This window comes from Argentina silus (genome assembly GCF_951799395.1).
Source record: "Argentina silus genome assembly, chromosome: 10".
Taxonomy (NCBI): domain Eukaryota; kingdom Metazoa; phylum Chordata; class Actinopteri; order Argentiniformes; family Argentinidae; genus Argentina; species Argentina silus.
Window position 1 is genome coordinate 3,143,797 of NC_139664.1, and position 23,093 is coordinate 3,166,889.

The window sequence follows — 23,093 nt, forward strand, 5'->3', positions numbered from 1 at the left end:
ACTATAATTTATTTCAGCAGAAATGAGTACACATTCGTTTTATTTCACTGAAAGGTTGGCGGCACATCTGATTATTTATAGCAAAAAATGTGACATGTTGCAATATGCAGCAACTTTGAAGGGATTCATAAGAAGGCCAACTCTTTGCACCTGTCATTGCAGATCATCAATAGAGGACCATCATGGATTTAATATGAATGATGGTTTAAACAAAAACAATTGCTCTATAGCAAGTGCAAAGTATATATTTTTTTACCATTAGCGTACAGTTAAGTACATGTACAGCTGAGTAGCATTGCTTTTTGTGCAAGGTGTAAGTGCATGATACCTAGGCCCTAGGTATACTGTAAATCAGAACGAGTCTATTGATCATTCTGAGTTAGATGTACAAACAAGTCAATCATGTCATTTGTATTGTAGCCAACCAATTAGAAATGGGCCACTCACCCTTTAGAGTTATTCATGAACAGCGCATTTCTAGGTGATGGTATAAGTTCCAGTTGAACTTCTGAGAATCCAGTATCCAGTATGGCATTTGCACTGTACAATATCCTACAATTTAATTGTTTTCACAGTTAGTTAGTATAATGACCTGGTTTGCTATGGGTTTATACTTTTTTTCCTGTAACGTCTTTTTTTTTCATTTTGTCAGATGCATATTTCACAACAGTCAAGCATATGCTAATAATGTTTTGTGCTCAAAATGGCCACTGGCATATCTAAAGAATGACAGCCAGGGTCAGTTCCTCCTGAGCAACACTAGATGGCGATCACGCTGTGCCTCTGATGCACAGCAAGTGGTGATGATGCAGTGGGATTCAAGCTGTATAGAACAGTTCACAAAGCTGTGTGTGTGTGTGTGTGTGTGTGTGTGTGTGTGTGTGTGTGTGTGTGTGTGTGTGTGTGTGTGTGTGTGTGTGTGTGTGTGTGTGTGTGTGTGTGTATGTGTGTATGTGTGTGTGTGTGTGTGTGTGTGACGACAGATCTTTGGAATTTCTCATTAGCGTTCAGAGATGGCTTTGCCTCTTGGAATAGGGCCATACCAGAGGCTGTCCTATGGCTTAAAGCGATCTCAAATCTTCTGACTTAAGGTGTGGGAGCGTCAAAGTCACCATTCCGAATGCAGCCTATACACCATTGTATGGCGTCCTACCAATCAAAATAGATCAGACCACTTGACTGGAAACAAGAAAAGAGTTCATTAATAACATTTCTGTTTCAAAGATGGTCAAATAAGGACCAATGTTGTTCCATGTAACTTTGACGGAATTAATTACAATTATTATGTTTTAATTCTGGGGAACAGAGCAGTTTTCAGTTTTCAGTGTTATCAAATACACCCCTTGCTTGTTGAATATGACTTCTACATACTAGAATGGGTAGAACATTGAGAAAGGAGGAGAACAACATTATTTACCAAAGCAATAAGTACTCCATTGTTTTTTATCTTTTGAGGCTTTGTAAACACATTACGTAAAGATTTAAATCCTGTTTTAAAAAAGTAATGCTGCTCTCATGGAATGCCATTCCTTGAACACAACAGAGACTGTAGGTCATAGAAATCAAGTGCTATTTGCATGTTATGCTAATGCCTTTGCTATGCACATTGTTTCGTTGGCGGCCCTGCATGCAGAAATCACTAACAGGGTTTTTAAGTGGAAAAAGTCAAATAATATTACCTGCTACTTTACATGCAGTATGTGTTATTATTATTGTGTTATTATTATTGAAAGTGAAGCAAGTCAGATAATCAGTAAGTCTCACCTTCTAGAGAATATAATATCTCAAGGATGTATAATTTATTGATAACTGTAAACAAAGGAGGCGATTCAAGGCACAGTATTTCATTGTGACACAGTAATTTATCTCTGCACAGAAGAAAATGGCTGCTATTCATTCGCAACGGCGCTCTTACAGGGGTTACAAGGTTGATGCTTAGCCTGTGCTCTTCATTTGGAATACAGACGCCTCTCTCTCACAAACACAACCAATGCTTTGTGTGCAGTCATGTCATGAGACTGAGGATGAACTATAGGCTACAGTCATGAGCTTCTGATAAAAAATTAAAAAAACCACACGTCAATGCTCCTTAGAAGTGGTTGAGGATGAAAAGAAAGAACGAAAGAATATTAGAGAAAAAGGTAAACAACAGCTAACATGGGAGCTGAGGTTTTCTCAGCGCTTTAACAAATGCATTTGTGTTGTTCAATTTCGGTACTTGTTCAACACTTCCTGATTATGCAAAGGATGGTAGGGCAGTAGGCCCATATGTCAGGCAGCATGATCTGGAAATAGAGTAACACATTTCCTAATATACAGTAGACATTATGTTAATCAGGGTTGCTTCGTTTTTTTAGCCTTTACAGATGCTCATATATTCGGATAAAGCAGGCTAACAGAGAGAGAGAGAGAGAGAGAGAGAGAGAGAGAGAGAGAGGGAGGGAGAGTCTGTGTGTGTGTGTGTGTGTGTGTGTGTGTGTGTGTGTGTGTGTGTGTGTGTGTGTGTGTGTGTTTGTGTGCGTGCGTGCGTGTGTGTGTGTGTGTGTGTGTGTGTGTGTGCGTGCATGCTGTATTGATTTTGTTCTTAGAGTCTCTTTGGCATTTTTCATATTGTACCCCAAACGCACAGTCACATATATTTCCCAGGTGACCACTGTTTTGACTCTGCCAGTGAGTCAAGTGCAGGTTGTTGCCAAACGAGCTGAGCGCACAACTACAGGAACTGCGCCGTCAGAGGAGAGGGGGAGTGTGCACACATTCAGTGCTGCTATCAGCCCATAAGGGCTTGACGGGCGACCAGCGGGGGACACAGATAGAGGGAGAGACTCTCCCCCTTCGTCGTCGGTGAAGGAACGGATGTGCGCGACATTCGTTAAATAACCGGTTACCGTATTCCACCGCGGCAAACACAGCAGCCATCCAATGCTGTCGGAATTAAGCTGACCACAGTTGGACACGCATCATCCAGCGAGTGTTGAAGGGCTCACAGTAAGTTCTCGATGTAGCCACGAATGACAGCTAGTAATTCCATCATTGCTTTTATTGTAGGGTCTTATAAGCATGTCTTTATAACGGTAGTGTATTAATTTATAGGATAGACTTCGTACCTTGTGTTACAGGAGAAACAAACAATGTTAACGCGCAAACTTTATTTCGGATGTTGCGTTTGATAGGCTACCCATAGGTGTTTCCTATTGTGAGTGAAGGTGTATACAATTTTGCACAGGTCAATATAGCACCACCCAACGGCTGAAATGCATTCAAAGGGAACATTTGGGGAGTGACTTACCTACTGTAGCCTAGTTACAGTGTGGATACCGTACATAGGCTGAATGTTTTCCTTGGTCAGAGGCAGGTTTATGAATAGAGGTTATTCAGATCCTGAAGTGACCGTTGCAACCAACAGTAAAAAGACAACATCCTCTCTTCAAAATATATCCATGCTCTCAAGACTGAAAATAGGCCTAACTCAACAAAATACCTTTGAGGACGATTTTGCGATGACGTTGAGCGGCTCAGTGCCCCATAGATGCCTATAGTTGGATGTCCTACATGCATTTAAAAACGTAAGAGGAGACAATTGCATTTCATTCTCTTTCAAAACTGCTCAAAGGAAAAAAAGGTCAATGCTAAATTGTAAAATGTTGGTTCCACACCAAATAATGCAGCACCGTTATTATGGTAGAATATAGAATACTGAATGCAAGTCTACAGAGAAGAACCAGAAAATGTCATCATTTTATTGTTGTGAATCAGCAATGATTCATCCATATCTGCACTCTCCAAATAGACAGTAGTTCATATCAACATCCTCCTATCTCCCTCTCTTCTCTTCCTGAAACAGCGTTTTCTAGATTTCTATCTTCAAGGCAATCAACATACCAGAGAGGGAAAAGGAAGGAGTGACTGGCATTCAAATTCAGAGCTGGAGCAGTGAAATGTAAATCATGTAAACAAATGAACTTCCAAATGACCTCCTACCACCAAAGCGTTGGTTTAAAGCACTTTTATTGTATTTTATTTTATTGCTTGGCATGAGATGTGCCCCTGTGCTGTTCACTATCACTCAGTTACTGATCTGGACTTTTTTATGGCAGGAAATGCTAACCATAAACAGTTGGCTATGGCAATGGGGCCGGCACAGGTAGAGGCGAGTTAATTTGCCAGAAAGTGAGTTTGTACAGGGAATGATTTAATCTGGTCTAAAATAATAATTATCCCTGACCCTATTTTGAACCCTCTCTGTGTCTGCCCTTTGCTTCCTAGCTGCTGCTGTCGCCATGCTCCCTCGTAGTTTGCGAACATGTGGAATGGACCTGCCAGGGGTGGAGTCAAGAGATGTGCCACTCATTGCCTACCGGCCCTTACCGCCTGACAACGGCGCCCCCAGCTGCCAAACAGGGAAAGCGACCGACAGCAACGAACCGGACTCCTCAGAAGTAAGAAGTGATTCCCTTTCGATTTTGACAAACTTAGCAACACTTAAGGTGTAAGGCTGAACCCTGTACATTCAGTCTGTCAACTGAAAATAAAAAGCTTTGGCATTTTTGAATTCCAAAACACTTCCTGATTACGACGGAATTGGAAAGGAATTTGCTCCATCCCTGATAGTGACAGAGACAGTTTCACTTCAACACCTGTGAAGTAATAAAGTTATGGTTGGCAGTGTTTCCAACATTCTCTCACAGCATCTCACAGTACACCTTTGTCTTAGGGCCCATTACTTGTCGTACTGTAGATGCCTTTGATGGAGAATCCCATACATGGCATAGATGCCATTTTATACAGTGTAATTTCAGCTTATGTCAGGTTGTCTACTTTGCCTTTTCAAATCTCTTCACTTTCCTCTGCGTTGTGTGTGTGTGTGTGTGTGTGGGGGGGGGGGGGGGTCAGTGTTTTGGAGCAGTCCTCTGTGAAACCGTGGTAACAGGTCTCCCTCCAGCGTAAACAGCAGATGCGGTTGGTTGGTTTTCCAAAAAGCCTTGGGGAATGAAGTCGTTCTGACTCAGCGAGAGCCACCAAGGAGGAGGTTGTTTCCACCGAGGTATCCTGTGTCACTCAGTGAGATTAAGTTTGTCCACGCATTGAATGAAATGTCTCGAAGATATGTACATGAGCTTCCAAGCGTCGTGTTACATTATGTAAAACTATGCAGCTTAAATAATATGTATTTTCCCACCGAATATGGAATATGCTTTTTTCATTTCCATTGCAGTCAAATCAGAAAAGACTGTGTGCCTTAAGTTGTTTTGAATGAGGGTGCAAACTTGAACAGGTTTGCTGCATGGGAGTTTTTTTCCCACGATGCTTAACCTTAGTGAATTTTCCATTGGCTCACACAGACAAGCCCTTATCAGACTGCTGAGGCAGTAATTTGCTGTGCAGTTACAGCCCAGCCTGCTCCCCGAAATAGTTTTAATTGTAAGTTCTCATTTGCATGCACAGTACGTTAGTAATGAGTAAGTCAGGTTTTAGTTATTTCACTGTCTCAGTATCGAATCGTATCATTGGTTGAAACAAAGTTATTGTTCAGCGCACCAGCTCCAGTTAAGATGAGAACAGACCTGTTGTTGTCATTTCGTCAATGGATTAGATGTCATGTGAATAACTACTCACCTAATTATTACATAAGGCTATTCGATCAGCCACAGACCGACTCTCCGAGCTGCTCATGTGGGGCTCTAGTCTAGTGCTCAGACCGCTCAGGCACGTGACACATCTTACTGGCTTTGACTCGACTTCGCATGCAGCCTCAAGAAACTCCCCAGGAGCCATAAATAGAAGTCACACTGACTGACACACCAGCTGGGGTAACTTCCCCTTTGTTTTGGTCACATGACTGCAGCACGGCCTCAAGGTAAATAATGCATGGGACGGTCAGTGGGTCGATGTGTTGTACACCTGCTCTCCCCGCCGCAGCACTCAGATATCGTAGGCGGTCTCTGAGGACAGGTCTGTCAAGTGCAATCCAACCCGGATCGCTTGTTCATTCTTTAATGAGGGAAACTTGGATGCATGTGTATAGGTCGGAACAATGGGGTCAGACTGCACCATGAGAATCCATCCCCCCCCCCTCCTGTCTATGAGACTTATCCACTCAGAAAAATGCAGACTGTTCTCAGAGATCCAGGTCTGGTTTCAGAGGCGTGAGCTACTGTTTGTTTTACAGTCACCGCTTGCTGTGAACATTTCTCAAGTATGTTTTTTCCGTTTTTTTTCTAAAAATGAGGCTTATGGTTTGATCATAACACTGCTATAACAGTATGGTGACCCACATTGTCTATTGAGGTTTCACTCTTGACTTGAGTATGTAGGTCGACTCAAAAGATTGAGTGTTTTGTCTCCAGGACATTAACCCGGATTGTTAAAACCTTACTAAAGAAGATTAGATAGAGATTTCATATTAGATTTGGCATAAGGGAACAAGAGGACCTCTGACCAAAATACCACAAGGTCTTACTTAAAAGGGAGGGGGAGACAGAGTACCGAGGGATGAATGGATGAAGCGTGAGAAGAAGAGCAAAGAAAGATGGGAAGGAAGGGGTGGGAGAAAGCGAGGGAGAGCGAGGGGAGCACTCAACAAACAATGGGCATCTCTAAATAAAGCCTCAGAAGATGTATTTATGACCTCACAGTCGATAAAGTTCTAAACAGTAATGGTGGCTGTGGTGGAATGACCTGCTCAAATGACAATGAAGTTCCATTCAACGGCTATCCTTTTGTAACGCATCTTACTGTGGTAAGACGTATTTAAGGGGGACAAACCCCGAAATGGCTGTTGTTTGTATCAAACAAGTGACGGAAGTGGAACTTGAGACTACGTAAAGACAGGGGGGGGTGAAGATGTAGAGATTGTGAACCTCTTCCTGCTTTTTCTTTTTTTTCTGCCGCAGTCCGATGCCCGCCATAGTAGTCAGGACAGAGCCGGGTTGTAAAAGGGAAGGAGAAGGAGGAAAAATAGCATCGCGACACGACAGCACGTCCTGCTTCCTGTGTTTGTCTCCGCGTATTATGTGCTTCCTGTATGGAGGGAAAAGAAAGGATGGAAATATAGAGACAAGGAGCGTGTTGAGTCACAGAGAGGTTCCACACACAAAGAATATAAACAGTTAAAACAATGGCGTAAGTGGACAGAGAGAAAGAAACGTTTTGAGCTGTACAGACAAAATTGGAGATTTGAATGCTATCTGCGGGGAGTCAAGCACATTCCCTTATCGAGATTTGTTTCATAGAACGAACCTCAACCACTTACAGTCATAGATTGTTTTCATATCCTCCCCCTGAAGCAGCTTAGCAGCTTAGATTTCTTGTCAGAGATTGACTCCAAAATGTTGCGCCTTAGATTGATCAGAAATAGTGTGAGTGAAAAGCCACAACATCCGACATTCACATAGCTTTGTCTCTTCCATCTCCTCTCACTGATCTGAAGATCTTGCGGTTACCCAAGGATCGACCAGACATACCAAAGATGCCTATGACCAATACGAGGAAGTGGTTTTGGCCAACCAGTAACTCAATGGATCAGTAAGAGTTCAGGGAGAACTTGACCTCCTCGCTCGGGTCAAAATATGGAGGGAAAACAGTGGTTTAAAAATGTTAACAAGTTATTCTTGGTCATACGTTTACAGCCACACATTGTCCCTGTGAAACAAGCTACGGTTAGTTAATGATATCCCTGGTTGCCGGAGTGCACAGGCCACACAATGGTTTTTCTGTTTTCTGTGCACTGACGTAGGACTGATAACACATGACATAGTGTTTGTGTGACATAACATACAAATAAGCCCCTCTACCAGTCCTGCATGTTGTTATGTTCTTTGTGTTTTACATTGAGCTGAATAAACTGATGGACTGCCTCTGAAACTGGTTTCTAGCCCCTATGTTTACACAACGTCTTCCTTCTTCTGGATATAGAGGATGCTACGTGTGTAGTTAGCGAAACGGGTAAACAGAGCTATGCTAACATTGACTAACAGACTATCGCGGCTAAACGTGGCCGCAGGGAGGTTAACACGTTAAAGGGGCATTCCACCACTTTTTAACCTCTTTGTTCATTATCTCCAGCACCATTCCAGTGTCTACGTATGTGAAAACGACGATCTTCTACATTCTGTGGTTAAAAAGATAAAAACGAAAAGGGTCCTAAGAAAATTAGCCCCTGTGATGTCATCACAAGTAGTTATTACAAAAAAAACTATAAAATTTTTCCAGCCAGGGGGAGGGCATTTCCAGCTGTATTTTTTCACAGATAAATAATAGCCAAGAGTGGCCTTACTCATGCTCGGGGATGACGGTAGCATTAGTAGACAGGCTAGCCACCAGTCTGCCCCTCTAGGGCTGTGAAAGTCTCCACCTGTGTGTAAACAAGTCCTTAAGTAAACAGGGCTTGGTTCCTGGGTTGTAAGTTCACTTGTAACATTTATGAGTTGTCATTAGTAGGCTGTTTGTCACTCATTAACAGCTATGTGTCTGTGGAAGTAATGATCCGTCTCAAGAGGGTTCGCTGAGGTAGAGATGAGGTTGGCTCACTTGCAGACAGTCAAGTGTGTCTGCGTGTGTCCTATTCAGTGTGATAGGATACTCTGTCAAACAGGTTTGTCAACAATGGGAAGATCACTCGTACATGAAAAGAGAGGGACGGAGGGATTGAAAGAGAGGAGGCATTGTTCAGCCAATGGCTGCAGGCCCTTGGATTGTGCATGTGTGCGCATGTGTGTGTGTGTGTGTGTGTGTGTGTGTGTGCGCATGTGTGTGTGTGAGCGTGTGTATGTGTGTGTGTGTGTGTGTGTGTGTGTGGGTCTTTATCTGACTGTGTCTGTGTTGCATTTATGGCATTTAGCAAACGTTATTCACTTGTCTAAGTAAGTGAATCATCTATACATTAGGCACCATAAGAAAAACAAAGCTATGCTAGGACCAGGGGCCATTGGCAGTCACAATGCTAAAAGAAAAAAAACAATTATTTTTTTGTTTACAGTAGAGAAACTGTACAGGGGAGTGTTGTGCTGACTGTTGTGTGTGTGTGTGTGTGTGTGTGTATAATAGGTGTGCCCAATAGGTGTGTCCATGTGACGGAGACAGAGGGGGCGGCCCTAGCAACGACTTCAGGTGTGTTTGTCTGTGTTTGTGTGCGAGACGAACGAATGAGAGGTAGAGCCAAAGACAAGGACACACTAGATAGCACCGGGTCCACACGGCCACTGAGAAAAAAGTCGGTAAAAAGGCAAAAAGAGGATAAGAAAGAGACAGATGAGAGAAAGTGGGAGAGATGGTGTTGGTGCCTTTCTTGTGAAGATTTCAAGGAAGCTGAGGGGTTGCAGCCTGTCTGGACTTGCCGAGTCAAAGGTAACTTGTGTGGGTTTTTTTTGGGGGGGGGTTGATCAGATACAGTGCAGGAAACGTGGGAAAATGGAAGAGCAGCAGTTAGATTTGAATTCGTGACAAGATCAACAACAGAAACAAGCAGAGACTGCAGGTAGACCAACTGGTTCTAGATTTGAATCTATTACGAGTCTTATGGATTCAGCACAACAGGATGAATTCACGTTTATTGCATGAGATACATTTCCTTGAACACTGACCTTTGGTTAAGTCAAGGCAATTTGAATAAAGCTTATTGAGGCTAACTGTGGCTATTTACAGAAACAGCTGCTCTTAAGGGTCAAATAAGGACACAACAAACAACAGCTATTGTTTAACTTTAATGGCTAGATAATATGGCCTGCTTTTTTCTTATGCATTTGCTCTCGCATGTTGACTTGGATATGTTAGGGTTAGGGTTAGGGTTAAGGTTAGGTTTAGGGTTAGGGTTAGGGTTAAGGTTAGGGTTAGGGTTAGGGTTAGGGTTAAGGTTAGGGTTAGAGTTAGAGTTAGGGTTAGGGTTAGGGTTAGGGTTAGGCACAAGAAAAAATACATTGTGGTCCTAATGGGGTTTGTAGACAACTGAAGGGGATGAATGCAACAGGGGGCTAAATAACGGGGCTACATTGATAAAAAGATGTCGAAACGCTTTTGTGTTTGTGGTGACATCGTTTTAACTGGGTGTTTAGGGATTGCTCAAGGAATGGAAAATATTCACACTGCATGCTGAAGAGCCCAGCTGGAGCGTGTATGAGTGCTGTTGTATGGAGCAATGACGTTGTCGGAGACTAATAATGATGTCATTGTATTTTCTCATGCATTTTTCAGCATGGAAAATCACAGTAGCATGAGTGTCAATGTCAGGAGAAGTGTAAACTGATACATTAATTAATACATTCATCAGTATCGTAATGGATTAATACATTAATTAGTGCGTCTCGCTAGTTTTCTCGTACGCAGGGGAAATTCTGTGAGTGTTTCAGTGACACTTCTCTTGCAAGTGAGGTTTTGCAGTCAGTGATGTAGCAGCAAGCAATTTTGCTTAGCTTATCACAGCTATTTTGTGATATTCAAATTGGACTATTTAGTATTTCAAATTGGTATATTTCAGAGATATACAATTGCAGGTTGCTCTCTACTTTCCAAAATACAACTGTTGTACTTGAGTATATTTCATTATAAGTCATAAGTCAACATCTTTTTCATTTTTCATTTTACAGTTGAACAGTTCGAGGTTTTTTTGCTTTACATTTAGATTAAGCTACTCCCATTTTACATTTCAAAACGATTCAGTGCGTTCAGCCCCAGTTCCTTCCCTGTGTGTAGTACATTCAGTTGGATGGCTTTGTGTTTACACACTTTGCAGCCTTTTACATTCTGTTGATTTGTTACCCATGTTTGTTTACGGTCTCTTCTCATTCCATTCAGAGTTTCACAATTAAACCACTTCACACCTTGAAACTCCTACACATATTGATCAATGTTAATTACATAATTATAAAACCACGGTATGCTAATTGTGTGGCACTCGGTATTTCAGGCCTCTGTGTGAAACCTTAGGTTGTAATCAAGTCCTAATCGATTTAGTCATAATTTCTACATATTCATTCATGAGTATGAATGTTATTTGTTTGCTGTGCCCTCAGGTGGAGCCTTCCCCCATGAAGACAACGTGGTACTGTCCGCTGGACTTGGTAAGCCCAAAATACTTGTGACTGTAAATGCTTGTGACTTTCTTGTAAATCACGCAAAAGTATAAGTTGCACATATGTCATGGTAGGATTAAGCCTTTCCATTCTTGGGCTTCAAATTCAAAAGGTTAATCTAAGCCATTTGAACAGTTGACTTCCACATGACAAAATACACAGCATGCCCTGAAGCGCTCCATGCTCTCTCTCTCTCTTCCCTAGTCCACTGTGTTGGAGGAAGAGGAAGATGGAGTGATATACACTGTAGTGACGAAGCAACATCATGGCGCCCCCACCAGCCCAACGGTGAGATTGCATCCTGAATAATGCTTGGTGTTGTTATTGCTGACAACACAAGACTACTTGAGACATGGACAAATAATATGCATGGTAATATGTTTGTCTTACTGACTGACTCTCTCTCTCTCTCTCTCTCTCTCTCTCTCTCTCTCTCTTTCTCCTTCTCTCCCTCTCTCCCCTCCGTCCAGTTCTCACGTTCCCAGTGTGTGAAAGCGGGGACGGAGGAGAAGCTGGTCCTGCACCTCCTCCACTCCTTCTCCATGGGAGACTCCTCCTTCATCACCATCTTCCTCTCCACCTATCGCTCCTTCACCTCCACCAAGAGAGTGCTGGACATCCTGACTGACAGGTAGGAAGGAGTGAGGGGGGGAGGGAAGGTTTGGTGATACATTCTATGACTCTAGAATGTGTTTGTACTGCCCTGTAAGACTTGCTAAAAGCATTTCTAATAATGCTTAAGGCTCATAAACACAGGCAGTCTTTATCAAGGCCAGGCTGTTCATGCACTGCGGATGGACCATGTCGTGAGAGGTTTTTTTTTAAGGTGAAAAGAGCAAGGGCAGGAAAAGAAGGAGAGAAGACTAAATCGTTGAAGGAATTCGATTGCCTTTATCTCCCCTAGGCCTTGAAATGCGCACGTCATTTTTGTAAGCATTTGGACTGTTCTTATCCCAACCAGCTGAAACCAAAAAGGCGTAAATGCTAACTTTATCACACAGTGGGAACGTTATTATTTGAAGTGGTGTTACGCTTTCAAGTTGGGATTTTTCTCTCTCACACAGAATTCAGTCTCTCTCATCTTCCATCTTTCTTTCTCTCTGCAGGTTGGAGCATCCGCCAGGGGAAAGTATAAGGAGTCAGACTAGGCAAGCCTTCAACAGGTGAGTCTTTGAAAATAGCACGATAACATCTTCCACCTCCACAGGGTTCCTTTGTGTGTGTGTGTGTGTGTGTGTGTGTGTGTGTGTGTGTGTGTGTGTGTGTGTGTGTGTGTGTGTGTGTGCGCGTGCGCGCGCGTGCGTGCGTGTGTGCAACTCTGGTATTTTTATTGAAATACCTCCTACTTGCTCGGGAGTGAATGTGCTCTGTTGTGTATCCCTGTACATCCCTATGATATTTGGCTCTTGTTCAAGGCTGGTTGCGTGTCCATGTGCGTGTGTGTGTGTGTGTGTGTGTGTGTGTGTGTGTGTGTGTGTGTGTGTGTGTGTGTGTGTGTGTGTGTGTAAATTCTTACAATAACTCTCTCACCTCTCCCACCCCCTCTCAGAGCTGTGTGTACTGTGTTCAGCACGTGGCTGTCTGAGTACCCTGAAGACTTCCACTCTCTGGGAGAGCCCTCCCGTCTCCTCCGCCTGGCCCCCCTCCTCCCCACAGACACCTCAGGGGCAGACATCCGCGGTCGCCTGCTCAGAATAGCAGAGGAGCTCAGTGAAAAGGCCCTACTATCTGAATCTCTCTCAGGTCAGCATGCACTCTGGGTTGATCATAGTCAAGCAGGGGTTACCCTGTTTTATACTTTTTTTTAGAAATAGGAAGGGAATTCCCATTTTATAGTTCTTTAGTTTTTATTTTATGTTCACAAGTTCATGCACCTCTAGTGGCAGTGGTTGCCACCAAACCAAGCCTCAGGCCCTACCCTGGGAGTTTGTAGGGTTCTAAAATCCCAGCCTAATTGGCTGCTTTTCTCTGATTATTTCAAACAGAAATCTATTTTTTTGCCTCAATATTCTGTCTCCTGTCCAAGTGATGGAATATGATGATATGAGGCATACACCGCAGAGCCCACTGAATAGCAATATCATTATGATCTGATGGGTTTATTTAATTGAGATAGGAATTGAATAATCTCTGTCTTGCAGATAAAGCCAATTCTACAAGCCCGCCCTCTGACCCCTCCAATTTTGCTGCCACCAACATCCTGGGCTTCCCTTCTGGGCTGATTGCTGAGCAACTTACCAAGATAGAGAGTGTGAGTTTGACCCCTGACCCCCCCCCCCCCATGATGCAAATTAATTGTCCTTGACTTTAAGTCTTTAAAGTCTTTTCCCTCTCTCTCGCCCTCTTCTCTCTCCCTCTGTCTCTCCTTCTCCTTCTTTTTTTCCTGCCCTCTATGCTCACTTGCTATCCTTCTCTCTTTCTCTCTGGCTCTGTTTCTCTCTCACCATCCCTCCTTCTCTCCCTCCCTCTCTCAGGAGCTGTTTGTCCGTCTGGTCCCGTACCACTGCCTGGGCTCCCTGTGGTCTCAGAGGGACAAGAAGGGGCGGGAGGGCGTCTGTTGGTCCGTCCGGGCCACTGTACGCCAGTTTAACAAGCTGGCCAACGCCGTCCTGGCGTCCTGCCTGTGGCCCACGTGGCTACGCAGCCAGCAGAGGGCCAGCCTCCTGGAGAAATGGATCAGCGTGGCAGAGGTCAGGGGGTCAAACATGACTAAGACTAATGACATCTTTATTGTATTTTTATCCAGATCTATGGCAGAGGTAGAGGCGCGTAAAGAGGGGGGAGGAAAGATGTAAATGAAAGTAGCAGAGGAATATGAAAAGGTCATTTCATTAGCATTTCTAGCTTTTCTTGTCCAGAGGGAATTTGTGTACAAAAGTACACGCAGTACATCACAAAGCTTAAACCAAGACGGCAAGTGCACTTTCCGTTGCCTTTATGCGTTCCTTGTTCTTACAATGCTGTATATTTAACACTGCCACCGCCCTGTTGTTGAGGAGAACATTGTGAGCTTGCAGGACTGTTCTTGCTGACTCTGTACACACTCACACGTCAGGTCGTTATGGACATTTGAGCAAGCTGAGTCATTACTAGGCCTCTCTCTGGATTAAAACAAACTCTGTCTCTCATGCGGTGAGTGTGAAGGAGATTGTTTCTAAACACACACTCTCACACACCCTCTTATTGGCAGGATATCGTTGTTTGTTGCCAAAGCAGCCTTCTCACCTCACCCCACCCAACTTTTCTTTCACAGGGAAAGACACTTAGGGCTATGCATAATTTAGCACATCAGACAGCGAGTGCAACTCAATGCCACCCAAACCTATTGACCGGCAGGTATTCTCAGTGCTGTTTTCCGTGTGTTTTTGCAACAGGAGTGCAGAGCCAGGAAGAACTTCTCCTCTCTTTATGCCATTGTGTCAGCCCTGCAGAGTAACCCCATACACAGGCTGAGGAGGATTTGGCTGGAGACTGACAGGTATGTGGATGAAGCAATTAGAATGGGAAACGCAGCACGCCACAGTGTTTTGGTATTGATGTTTTTGTGATGCTGTATGTGTACAGTTCCAGTCAAAAGTTTGGACACACCTTCTCATTCAATGGATTTTCTACATTGTAGATTGATATTGAAGACATCAAAATGATGAAGGAACATACATGGAATTATGTAGTAAACTAAAAAGTGTTAAACAAACCAGAATATGTTTTAGATTTTAGATTCTTCAAAGTAGCCACCTTTTGCTTTGATGACAGCTTTGCACACTCTTGGCAAGGTGTGTCCAAACTTTTGACTTGTAGTGTATGTCATTTCTGTAACACTGTCATCCCCATAACACTGTCATCCCCATAACACCGTCATCCCCATAACACAGGCTCATTATTACTATTACTAACACAGTCCTTTGCATAACTGTTATTTTCAGTCATATTTATAGATACAAACGCCATCATTTTCAGTACCCTACTATTGTATGCCTTTTATACTGTTTTACACGTTCATAGTTAACCCTCCTAAAGACCTCTTCATCCCTACTTCCCCCCTGTACAAGTAATTCTTTCTTCTTCTAGCATTTTGACTGCCAATGGCCCCTGGTCTGAGCATTGATTACTTTTTCTTCTGATGACTGATGGATAGATGATTCACTTACTTAAACAAATGTATTTGCCGTAAGTCGCTTTGGATAAAGGCGTCTGCTAAATGCCATAAATGTAAATGTAAATTAAGCATTTGAACACAGCTCATCTTTGCACAGCTACAGCAAATGAGTAATTTTGACGGTGAGGGTAGTGCGTGTTATCTGTCCAGGCCCTAACACGCCTTTGGCATTAACCGTCATGACTCATTGTTTTGGTCACGTGACCCTGACAGGGAAGCAGTGAGGAGATACGAGGAGCTGTCTAACATTTTCTCAGAGAAGGACAACTACTCCCAGAGCAGGGAACTGCTCAAAGAGGTGAGTCACTGGGATGGAGAGACTGCACAAGCACATCCCATAATACTAGCAATATGGGAAGGGGACAAGCCTGTGTCAATGCAGTATGTCATTATTATTGAAAAGTTGTTTACTCTTCCCAAATTCCTTTCCATTCAGGGGTCTGCACAGACCAAGATTAAGTCTACCCTCTAAAAAGCACTTTCAATGGAGACTTGCTCTATTAAGTCCAGGAATAGGCTTAATCAGGGTCTGTGTAATGACTCTATCAATCCAAAACATATGTATTGTATATAAGGTGCATTGTGACTGGGGGGGTTGGGAAATTGGGGAGATTAGCAGCATTTTGAATCACTATTATAGTTTTTTTCAGGCATCAACACCTTTGCAGTATTATGCCCATGGATTCTCACAGGGATTAATCAAAGCATATGCCCAAGCTTTCATTTGAAAGCTTCACTCAAAGCTTTGATGTTCTAAAAACATCACTGCCTTCTGCTGCAGCTTTGATAATTCACCAAGCAAGCTGTTTCCTTTGCGGCTCAGTTTGTGGGGAAAAGGGGTACACACTGTACAAGTATACAGGGAGGAGAGGAGGGGGCACCCCTGCATTAACACACCTGAGTCAGCTAATCCACACCTCATTGAACTGATTAAATTCAATAGTTGATTTGTTGAATCAGTGCTGGGCGAGAACGAACATGTGCACATCTGTGTGCCCATATCCCTCCACGTGGGGAAAAAACTGTTTTAACAAGTATGTCTTTTCTGTGTCTTTCAGGAGGGCACGTCAAAGTTTGCCAACCTGGATAACAAGACGAACCACAGGAGACACACGGGGGTAAGCTTTATAAGCTTCACAAACATGTTGCAAGTCACCCACAAAGCTGAAGCTCACATCAGTTTGTTCTAAAGGAATACTGACAGTGTTGTGCAGACTCAGGGACATGAATAATCCATTCATGATGTAAGACCATGCAACAGTGCTGTTTATCATTCAATATGGAGGTACTTGACAGTTGAAGGGTGATTTAGATCATGTACGGTGAAAGGTCGTGGTCCTCTGTGGCTCAGTTGGTAGAGCATGGCGCTAACAATGCTTAGGTTGTGGGTTTGATTCCAGCTGGGACCATATATACTGAAATGTATGCACTCACTGCAATGTTAGTCGCTTCGGATAAAAGTGTCAGCTAAACGGCATACATAAGGTCTTCACCCAGATGTGTGGTTGCAGCATGTGTGCTGAATGTCAGAAATGCACCTTGTTTTCACACTGTTTTAAAATGTGTTTAAATAATTGCAATGCCGCAGTTCGTACATAGCCAGAGGTTTCTGTTTCTGAGGTTCTGGCTCTGATGGTATGCGATGGTTTGGGACATAGATAATATACAGTGTTAATATACATGTTCAAATATATCTCCAGTATGTGTGATGGGTGGGGTTTGAACCCGGGTCTCACTGGTCGCTCATACTAGCGTCTACCGTTAGGCCAAAAGGACATCCTCGAGGTCTGAAGGCGACACTTCAGTTTACATGTCTCAGGCAGGGCTACCTCATCACAGAGCGTTATTCCAAATCACCTCCGCTACACTATAAGGCTCTTGGTTTGTGGTATTGATTCTTGTCCACTTCCCCATCTCTCTCTCTCTCTCTCTCTCTCTCTCTCTCTCTCTCTCTCTCTCTCTCTCTTCCAGTCCAGTGCCCAGGGCACAGTGCCCTATCTGGGTATCTTCCTCACGGACCTCACCATGCTGGACACAGCGGTCAAAGACAGGCTGGAGGTGAGTCCCACCCGTGCGTCACCGTTAACAGGAAGCTAGTCATACTGTTAGCCCTGGGTGCGACGCGGTTGTTTACGAAATAAAATAAATCTTGAAGTTGCGTTGACGCATCCTGTTCCTCCCTTTCAGAACGGCTACATCAACTTTGACAAAAGGAGACGGGTAAGTGTCGCAATGTGTGTGTGTGTGTGTGTGTGTGTGTGTGTCGCAATGTGTGTGTGTGTGTGTGTGTGTGTGTGTGTGTGTGTGTGTGTGTGTGTCACACCCTGATGATTTGTCGGGCTTTTTATTTGTCAACTACAAGGTTCAGGAAGTGACTCACAATGCGTCAATGAGGATGCCACTTTTACAATTAACCAGTGCTGGAACAAACATTTACATTTCAAGTTCACAAATAGTCCACATGTGTGTTAGTCTGCATATATATTTATGGTCATGTTCCTAAGAACTTAGATCAGTGGAGGCTGGTGGAGGTAGAAATCGGAGGACGGGCTCATTGTAATGCATGGAATGGAATGAGGAATGGTGTCAAACGAGGAATGGTATCAAACACGCATATTTGATACTATTCCCTATTCCATTCCATGCATTACAATGAGCCCGTCCTCCGATTTCTACCTCCACCAGCCTCCCCTGCCGTAGACGTATGGTGTTGTGTTGAATTCTGAAGCAGTCCATACACAGATACAATAGTATGTCTACTTGCATGTTTCACTGTGTTAGGTACCACTGAGGAGTAATGTATCATGTAATGCAATATTTAAAGTGATGTTTCTCTTCCTAGGAGTTTGAGGTTTTAGCTCAAATCCGACTCCTTCAGTCTTCCTGTAAAAATTGTGTTTTCATCACCGACGAGGCCTTCCAACAGTGGTACCACAGTGTACCTACGTTAACTGAAGAAGAAAGGTACATTTTAGTTATTTTCTCGCATTTCACTTTGTACAGTGTTTTGTTAATGTCTATAACGAACAATCAAAACGCAATCACACAACGTGCAATTTCATCGAATATATTTGACTGATCGTATGTATTGATGACTGATCGTATGTATTGATGTCTGTATTGATGTCTGTTGCAGTTACAGACTGTCCAATCAAATCGAGGCACCATGTGAGCCGAGTCCCGGGCGAACCCTGACCCCAACCGTGATCATCACTCAGTGCCCAGAGTAAGTTATGACCCTGACACAAAATGGCTTTCAGTATTCAGCATACACATCGGTATGACCTTGATACCGTGATTTCATATTTTCTCAGCATTTTTGTAAACATTTTGCAGTGTGTTTTGGATGACTTTTTCCTGGACCGTTGGGACACTGACATGTCAGTTATGGCAATAGAGTTATAAACACTAGAAGCCGCACAATAAACTGTGATTCTATGTGGAGCGCCATGTAGTCAACTTTCTTCATCTTCTGTGAGTTGAGTGGGCATTATTCAAATAGCTGTGATTCACTGCCACCTGCTGTACTGGGGTGTTAAAGGGGAAGTTTACCCGAAATCCATTTTCATGTGTATTTCTGGTCAATTCATGATGCATACCGTCTGCATCACAGCTATCGAAACGATTTGACTCAAATGGGCAGGGCTGATCAGGGCTGATCAGGGCGTGCAAAGCGAGATATCTTGATATCTTGTTCTCAGAGATCGTTTTAAAGCGGGTTTTTTGTGAACGTGTCTACTATTGACTAATGAAAACAACGAGTCCGCTGGATTACAGGGTAACATTCAGTTTGAACTCAGCTCCAGTGACTCAGGTCAGTCACGTATTGGCACCAGTAGATGGCGTCATGCACCTGAACGCCATTCGGAATCTATAGATAAACCTATTGAAGAAGAAGACCAATTGACTGATGCCCTTCCAGCTCATAGGAAGTCCCACTTTAGTTGACTACATGGCACCCCTCATGCGGTCACAAGTGTAATGAATGGCAAAAATAGCCAGTGCCTTCTCTAGGCATATATCTCTATGGCAATGGCATATTAGGCACAATATAATTTCTCAGAAATGGGTGGCCATTTTTTTAATGAAATACACACATCAGCGTGGTTAGACAGGAAATATAATAACCTCAGAGGAACGGGAAGGAACTGAAAAACAAACCTAACTAGGGCATTAACATTTCCCACGGGTGGAGTAAGATAATATATGTTGGTTGTTTTCTTGAATACAGATTACTGTGCAGGTTTGCATAGCATCACCCCCACCGCCTCCCCCTCAGGAAAAACACCTGGCCTTACATATGTCTGTGCACATCCCTGATGATCTGCATACTTGGTTTATGATTGTATGTCTTCTTCACAGCTTGAGCTCCTCCAGGACCAGCCTTGCGGCTGACAGTGACAGTCTTTTTGACTTCCCCTCTCCTGTCAATCACCTACTCTCCAAACTTGCCAAGGTAAATTACAAAACAAGGCCGAGTGTTTACAGTTATTCTATTGTCCCCTTTTGGGTAAACATCTTCACATTGAGTCATTTCTATCACTATATACTGTTAGTAGTTAGTGACTGATGAGTAATTTTCATTCACTGATCGAATATGATGGTGTGAGAGTGAATTATGTGTGTGAACTAAAAACATACAGAAGAGCAACCTTAAAAGAGGAAAACCTTGAAATCTTTTAATGCTCTTCTGTGTCTTTTTATTTGCTTCCCCCCCCCCCATGGAACAGCGTTGGCCCCTAGTTATCATGTCATATCAGTAAGTATAGCTGTCTATGGTTATTATTATTATTGTTATCATCACTATTATTATTTCAGCATATGAAATCCCCCTCCGTTTCCTGTCTGGATGTTGACTCCTCCCCACCACCCAATGACCCCACCCCCTCCGCATTGACTCCATCCACTAATGTCGTGAAATCACATCGTCGATCAGTCTCCTGTGGCAACACGCCCCCCAATAACAACCAATCGTCTGGGCCCGACATGAGAATCGTCAGGATAAGGATGGATTTACAGGATGGCAATTTGTACCGAAGCATACTGGTACTGAGACAAGATGACTGACTTGAACTTAGATAGGATAACTGACATTGTTCAAATGATAGACTGCACACGGCGCTTACACTTTTCTCATCTGGATTCGCAAATAACATTTAATGGTAGTAATCAAAAACATTTCCTCAGAAGGCGAAGCACTGGAGTCAAGCTGTCTTGTGTCAATGCCATTTTGCTCTGTTTCTTCAGGTGACAAGCAATGACAAGACCCCCACTGTGATCAGCTCGGCCTTAGAAAAGCACAATCAGGACCCCAAAGAGACATCCAGATATGAGCTGATTCAACTATTGCCCGAGGGAAAAGGTAAGGATATTCTCTCAGTCTGTGAATGTGAACACAGATGATCTCATTGCAGGGATACTAACCCTCATTTTGACATGACACATTCATAAAGTAATATCAAACTGTGTTCTCTTTGCATTTGTTACAGCGATGAGCTGTCACATTTTGTTTTCAATTTGCATGATTTGTCTTTATTTATTTTTTTGCGCAGAGTTGGTCATCCCTGCCACAGGAAACGTCTTCTATGCCATGACTTCCTCGAGTGTGGACTTCCTGTTGAGAAGACGGGGAGGGAGCAACCCGTTTGGCTCTCTCCCAATAAGCACGGAAACCAGCGCCACCTTCCCTCGAATTAAAGCCAAGGGGCGGAGACTGGTCCGGACTCTTTTTTGATTACAGCTCTTTCCAAATCCCAAACCAAGTGTTTCCCCGAAGTGGCTCGTTCTCCTCAAGGTCGGGGCAAGAATGCAGGCGGAGGTCTCGTTGTGATGCGGCCTTGTCTCTCCAAATCCTCACATGATCTAGGCCTTTTTTTAGAAGCAGAACTCTACATTCCAACAGAGCTTGTCCTACCAAAAAGTACCCTTCGGACGTGTCTCAACTTGTTTGATGAACGGCTCCACACCAGGGACTTTGAAAGACATCTTAATGACTTGCTGCCCCTCCGTGTACACCAGGGACATCGAGTGGTCTCCCAGAAGAGTGCAATTTTCCCTCTTGCTGGCAATGCACACTACAAACGTTCACCTTTAACAGGACCACGGCTAACCTTTAACTGATTCTGTACGGTGCTGCTTCCTCGAGCCTCTTTTGAGTCTCACCTTCTCATGTAACCCAATGGCTTACATGACAATAGCGGTGTAACCAATAGCAACCGAGGATACCCAATGGGTGCAAAATGGGTTCCTCAGACACCATCAGGCATCATCGTAGGTATGACGTTTTACAGAAGGGCGCTTTCGAGTTGATGAGGCGAACATGAACGGATCCAAAAATTAGAAAACCTTATTACTGTCGATCAAAGCTGTAAGACTTTGTGACCTCTTGAATCCACAATGTTAACCTCATCAAGAGTGAATCAAGATAGTGAATGTGACCGTAAATCACGTCGGGCAGAAGCTGCATGGTGAAATACTAATATATGCAAGGAGTCTCAAGAAAATGAGAGATGGAGACAGCGCTGAGCTGACTTATGCAGCTGAATAGGTGTGACATAAAGTGACTTAAACCTGTCATTGCAACAAAGCACTGGGGCTCATCGAATGTGTTTTAACTCTATGATTTGTATATATGTATGTGTTTTGTATGTATATTGATGATGTCATGATCGTGTTTACATTGGCGAGGAGCTACCAGTCCATGTGTCGAAATCGTAAAGTAACTTATGAATGATGAAGTTACATGGAAATGCATAACAAATCTCCTCAGATTACAACCATTTCAACGGGTCAAGATAAAACAAATATAAACATGATCATTTCAGCAAACCTTTTGATTGAGAATATATTATATATATATATATATATATATATATATATATATAGTATATTTTCTCAAATATATAGCACTTCTGAATGCTCATTGCCATGACCATACAGAGTGCAGCAGAGAATACACGTCTTACCATTAAGGCTAACAATATTATCCCACCAACTTAACCAAAAGCATTTATATGACACTAACAAAAGATCAGATCTCATGAGAGTGAAATGATGTCACAATCAATGGTCTCTATGGTATCAATCAGAATATCAACCGAACCAAATGATGTGACTGGTTGGAACAAAAGCCTTGCTCAGGACACGCCTGGCTAGAGGGGGTTCTTGTGAACCATGGCCACACTTCCTACTTTGACCCTGATCAAATACTTTAAAAGTGCATCCTTCCTCCATTCCTTGAAGCAGTCACTGATCTAACATAATTTGATTGGTCAAAGCAAGCCATCTACGGCATTGCTTTCACCAACCGAGTCATGCCAGATCAGTGATCTCTTCAGGGAAGGGAGGATGGCGGAAGGCACTTTTCTATAGTATTCAACCAGGGCCTAGTGCTGTTGACGTCTTTACCGAGGCTGAGGCACGGGTATGGTGGTCATATGGAGAGGAGAGAGGATTCTGGGTAATCTTAGATGAAGTGCTAGCCTAGCGCAGGCTAAACTACTGATGGTTCAGTGCCTTTCTGCTGCTCACCCCTCTCATGTTTGATTGTGTATGTCACAGGTGTCAAACTCATTCCACGGAGGGCCGAGTGTCAGCAGGCTTTTGGTTTTTCCTTTCAATTAAGTCAACCAGGTGAGGAGTTCCATACTAATTAGTGACCTTAATTCATCAATCAAGTAGATGGGAAGAGGAAAAACCTGTAGACACTTGGCCCTCTGTGGAATATGTTTGACACCCATGGTGTGTGTTGTAAATACCGTCACCAACAGTGCTATATAAGCCGTCATGTTTATGCACTACATATGTCCTATTATTTTTGTGAAATAAATGTCCTTTTTATATGAATGCATTTGGTTTTGATTGAGCGTTCT

At 43.2% G+C, this 23,093-nt stretch overlaps 2 protein-coding genes across 4 annotated transcripts in view; one reads left to right on the top strand and one right to left on the bottom strand.

Annotated features, from left to right (window-relative positions):
• phf1 (PHD finger protein 1) overlaps window positions 1–3,031 on the bottom strand; it is a gene marked incomplete at both ends in the record, with an annotated part of 11,533 nt that extends 8,502 nt beyond the window's left edge. Inside the window, 2 exon segments of the mRNA XM_083678574.1 lie at window positions 2,617–2,722; window positions 2,988–3,031. Of these exon segments, the coding sequence (XP_083534700.1) occupies window positions 2,617–2,722; window positions 2,988–3,031 (150 nt within the window).
• Window positions 2,796–23,050, top strand: rgl2 (ral guanine nucleotide dissociation stimulator-like 2). 3 transcript variants are annotated; one of them, XM_083679102.1, is made up of 21 exons: window positions 2,796–2,988; window positions 3,845–3,940; window positions 4,267–4,439; window positions 11,007–11,054; window positions 11,271–11,354; window positions 11,537–11,697; window positions 12,173–12,229; window positions 12,616–12,809; window positions 13,208–13,317; window positions 13,541–13,756; window positions 14,441–14,544; window positions 15,436–15,520; window positions 16,281–16,340; window positions 17,194–17,280; window positions 17,410–17,442; window positions 18,065–18,186; window positions 18,359–18,448; window positions 19,585–19,678; window positions 20,041–20,268; window positions 20,470–20,584; window positions 20,775–23,050. In XM_083679102.1, exons 3-21 carry the CDS (start codon window positions 4,281–4,283, stop codon window positions 20,954–20,956), a joined length of 2,229 nt encoding a protein of 742 aa, XP_083535228.1. In that variant the 5' UTR covers window positions 2,796–2,988; window positions 3,845–3,940; window positions 4,267–4,280; the 3' UTR covers window positions 20,957–23,050. The 3 variants fall into 3 exon arrangements, with proteins under 3 accessions (XP_083535228.1, XP_083535229.1, XP_083535230.1); XM_083679103.1 differs by lacking the exon at window positions 3,845–3,940; XM_083679104.1 differs by lacking the exons at window positions 2,796–2,988; window positions 3,845–3,940; window positions 4,267–4,439 and adding an exon at window positions 9,112–9,345.
• Window positions 23,051–23,093: the final 43 nt, after the last annotated feature.